The sequence below is a fragment of the Leucoraja erinacea genome, chromosome 38 (genome assembly GCF_028641065.1).
Source record: "Leucoraja erinacea ecotype New England chromosome 38, Leri_hhj_1, whole genome shotgun sequence".
Classification (NCBI taxonomy): Eukaryota; Metazoa; Chordata; class Chondrichthyes; order Rajiformes; family Rajidae; genus Leucoraja; species Leucoraja erinaceus.
Window position 1 is genome coordinate 8,142,896 of NC_073414.1, and position 3,784 is coordinate 8,146,679.

General features: G+C 57.9%; 1 protein-coding gene across 1 annotated transcript in view; it reads left to right on the forward strand.

Annotated features, from left to right (window-relative positions):
* Positions 1 to 3,052, forward strand: part of chp2 (calcineurin-like EF-hand protein 2) — a 15,633-nt gene extending 12,581 nt beyond the window's left edge. The window contains exon 7 of the mRNA XM_055663787.1: positions 2,951 to 3,052. Coding sequence (XP_055519762.1) covers positions 2,951 to 3,004 — 54 coding nt within the window. The 3' untranslated portion in view covers positions 3,005 to 3,052. The remainder of the gene's footprint in view (positions 1 to 2,950) is intronic.
* Positions 3,053 to 3,784: the final 732 nt, after the last annotated feature.

Below are 3,784 nucleotides of genomic sequence, written 5' to 3' on the forward strand. Positions count from 1 at the left end.
GTCTCCCCATCTCCCCATCTCTCCATCTCCCCATCTCACCATCTCCCCATCTCTCCATCTCCCCATCTCCCCATCTCTCCATCTCCCATCTCCCCATGCTGCTCTCCCTCTCCCCATCTCCCCCATCTCCCCATCTCCCCATCAGCCCCATCTCCCTCATCTCCCCATCTTCCCCATCCCCTCTCCATCTGCCCCATCTCCCCATCTCTCCCAAATCCCCACGTCACCCCTCTCCCCATCCCATCTCCCACCTGCCCCCATCTCGCCGCACGTTCTCCTCATCTCCCCATGACCCCATCTCCCATCTCCCCATTACGCCCATCTCCAGGCCCTCTCCCCAGTCTCCCATCCCTCCCCAGGTAAATGGTCTCTCTCCCTCTCCCCATCTCCCCATCTCCCCAAGCTCCCCATGAAGACATCTCCCCTCATCCCCGATCTCAGAGGCCATCCCATCTCCCCCATCTCTCTCCATCTCCCCATCTCCCCATCTCCCCATCTCTCCCCATCTCCCCCATCTCCCCATCTCCCCATCTCCCCATCTCCCCATCCCCATCTCCCCATCTCCCCATCTCTCCCCATCTCCCCATCTCCCCATCTCCCCATCATCTCTCCCCATCTCCATCTCCCCATCTCCCCATCTCCCCATCTCCCCCATCTCTCATCTCCCCCATCTCCCCATCTCCCCATCTCCCCATCTCCCCATCTCCCCCATCTCCCCATCTCCCCATCTCATCTCCCCATCTCCCCATCTCCCCATCTCCCCATCTCCCCATCTCCCCATCTCCCCATCTCCCCATCTCCCCATCTCCCCATCTCCATCTCCCCATCTCTCCCTCTCCCCATCTCCCCATCTCCCATCTCCCCATCTCCCCATCTCCCCATCTCCCCATCTCCCCATCTCCCCATCTCCCCATCTCCCCATCTCCCCATCTCCCCATCTCCCCTCTCCCCATCTCCCCATCTCCCCATCCCCATCTCCCCATCTCCCCCTCTCCCCCTCTCCCCATCTCCCCATCTCCCCATCTCCCCATCTCCCCATCTCCCATCTCTCCCCATCTCTCTCCATCTCCCCATCTCCCCATCTCTCCATCTCCCCATCTCCCCATCTCCCCATCTCCATCTCTCCATCTCCCCATCTCCCCATCCCCATCTCCCCATCTCCCCATCTCCCCATCTCCCATCTCCCCATCTCCCCATCTCTCCATCTCCCATCTCCCATCTCCCCTCTCCCATCATCTCTCCATCTCCCCCTCCCTCCCCATCTCCCCATCTCCCCCCCCATCTCCCCATCTCCCCCCCATCTCCCCCCCATCCCCCATCTCCCATCTCCCCATCTCCCCATCTCCCCATCTCCCCATCTCCCATCTCCCCATCTCTCCCATCCCTCTCCCCATCTCCCCATCTCTCCATCCCTCCATCTCCCCATCTCCCCATCTCCCTCCATCTCCCCATCTCCCCATCTCCCCATCTCCCCATCTCCCCATCTCCCCATCTCCCCATCTCCCCATCTCCCCATCTCCCCATCTCCCCATCTCCCCATCTCCCCCCATCTCCCCATCTCCCCATCTCCCCATCTCCCCATCTCCCCATCTCCCCATCTCCCCTCTCCCCCTTCTCCCCATCTCCCCATCTCTCTCCATCTCCCCATCTCCCCATCTCCCCATCTCCCCATCTCCCCATCTCCCCATCTCCCCATCTCCCCATCTCCCCCATCTCCCCATCTCCCATCTCTCCATCCCCATCTCCCCATCTCCCCATCTCCCATCTCCCCATCTCCCCATCTCCCCATCTCCCCATCTCTCCATCTCCCCATCTCCCCATCTCCCCATCTCTCCTCTCCCCATCTCCCCATCTCCCCATCTCCCCCTCCCAAGTCTGGGTGTGAGTCCAGGCCCACAGCTGAGCTCCAGGGATGGCACCTTGTCGGGGGGCGGAGCGAGCATGGCCGGGGTCATTGGGAAGAGCATGGCGCGGGTTTCTCCGAGAGCCTCGGATTCCTCCCACATTCCACAGACATGCAGGATTGTAGGTTAATCCACGTCCCTCCACTGGGATGGACTTCCGTCTCTCCCGCTCCTCCCTGGGAGCTCGGGGCCTGGGTTTGGGAGCACAAGAGCAGTCGCCCCAGTGAATGTCGCGATGGAGTTCTTTAGGAACTGTACCGCACTGTTGATACCGGTTTCCTCCCACATTCCAGAGACGTGTAAGTTTGTAGGTCAATTGGCCTCAGTAGAACCGGCCCTCAGTTATCCCACAGTGGTGGAATGGCCACCTCACAGCGCCAGTGACGCAGGTTCGATCCTGACTACAGCTGCTGTCTGCATGGAGTTTGTACTTTCTTGTGTGCAGTTTTGGTCCCCTAATTTGAGGAAGGACATTCTTGCTATTGAGGGAGTGCAGCGTAGGTTTACAAGGTTAATTCCCGGGATGGCGGGACTGTCATATGCTGAGAGAATGGAGTGGTTGGGCTTGTACACTCTGGAGTTCAGAAGGATGAGAGGGTATCTCATTGAAACATATAAGATTGTTAAGGGTTTGGACACGCTAGAGGCAGGAAACATGTTCCCGATGTTGGGGGAGTCCAGAACCAGGGGCCACACACAGTTTAAGAATAAGGGGCAAGCCATTTAGAACGGAGGAAACACTTTTTCTCACAGAGAGTGGTGAGTGTGGAATTCTCTGCCTCAGAGGACGGTGGAGGACGGTTCTCTGGATACTTTCAAGAGAGAGCTAGATAGGGCTCTTAAAGATAGCGGAGTCAGGGGATATGGGGAGAAGGCAGGAACGGGGTACTGATTGGGGATGATCAGCCATGATCACATTGAATGGTGGTGCTGGCTCGAAGGGCCGAATGGCCTACTCCTGCACCTATTGTCTATTGTCTATTGTCTCTCTAAAGTCTCCTGCAGTGAAGGGTGGCCAAACTCAGTGATTTCTCCCTCTGTTGCAGAGTCTTGAGAAGGTCAACCTGGAACACAAGATGAGCATCCGCTTCCTCCAGTGAGATGAGGGAAGGGAACAGCTCGCTGCAACTATGGGCTTGCCAACGGACCCCTCAAGCCCACCCCCGCACCCCCCCCCCGCCTGCCTGGCCCAGACCCCACCCCACCCTGCCTCAAAGTTTCGACCCTGGTTCCCCACCCAACGCCACCCCCCCCCCCCCCACCCCCACACCCCCCCACCCCCCCCACCCCACCCACCCCACCCCAATCACCCCCCCCCACTAGCACCATCCTACACACACACACACACACACACTAGGGACAATTTACATTTTTTACCCGAAGCCAATTAACCTACAAACCTGCACGAATTTGGAGTGTGGGAGGAAACCAGAGCACCCGGAGAAAACCCACGCGGGTCACATGGAGAACGTGCAAACTCCGTACAGACAGCAGCCGTGGTCACGATTGAACCCGGGGTCTCTCTGGCGCTGTGAGGCAGCAGCTACACCCGCTGCGCCAGCGTGCCGCCGTGACGTTGGTGAAAGTATCAATTGGGATTGGTGCAGGATAGGTGTAAATGATCGGTTAACTATCGGTCAGTACGGACTCGATGGGCAGAAGGGCCCTGGTTCCACGCCCTGTCTCTCTTTACCTCTCATCTAGTGCAGTGGATTTTTCAGCTGCTTAACTGTCAGCAAGTCAGAAGCGGAAGTGGCAGAGACTGAAGGTAGTAAATTGTGAATTGTGTCCAAAAGTCAAGGACAACGTGTGATTAAATGGACCTGACTAATTCTCAATAAACATGGTATCAGCATCTATGTCACTAAAGGAATTAGTTT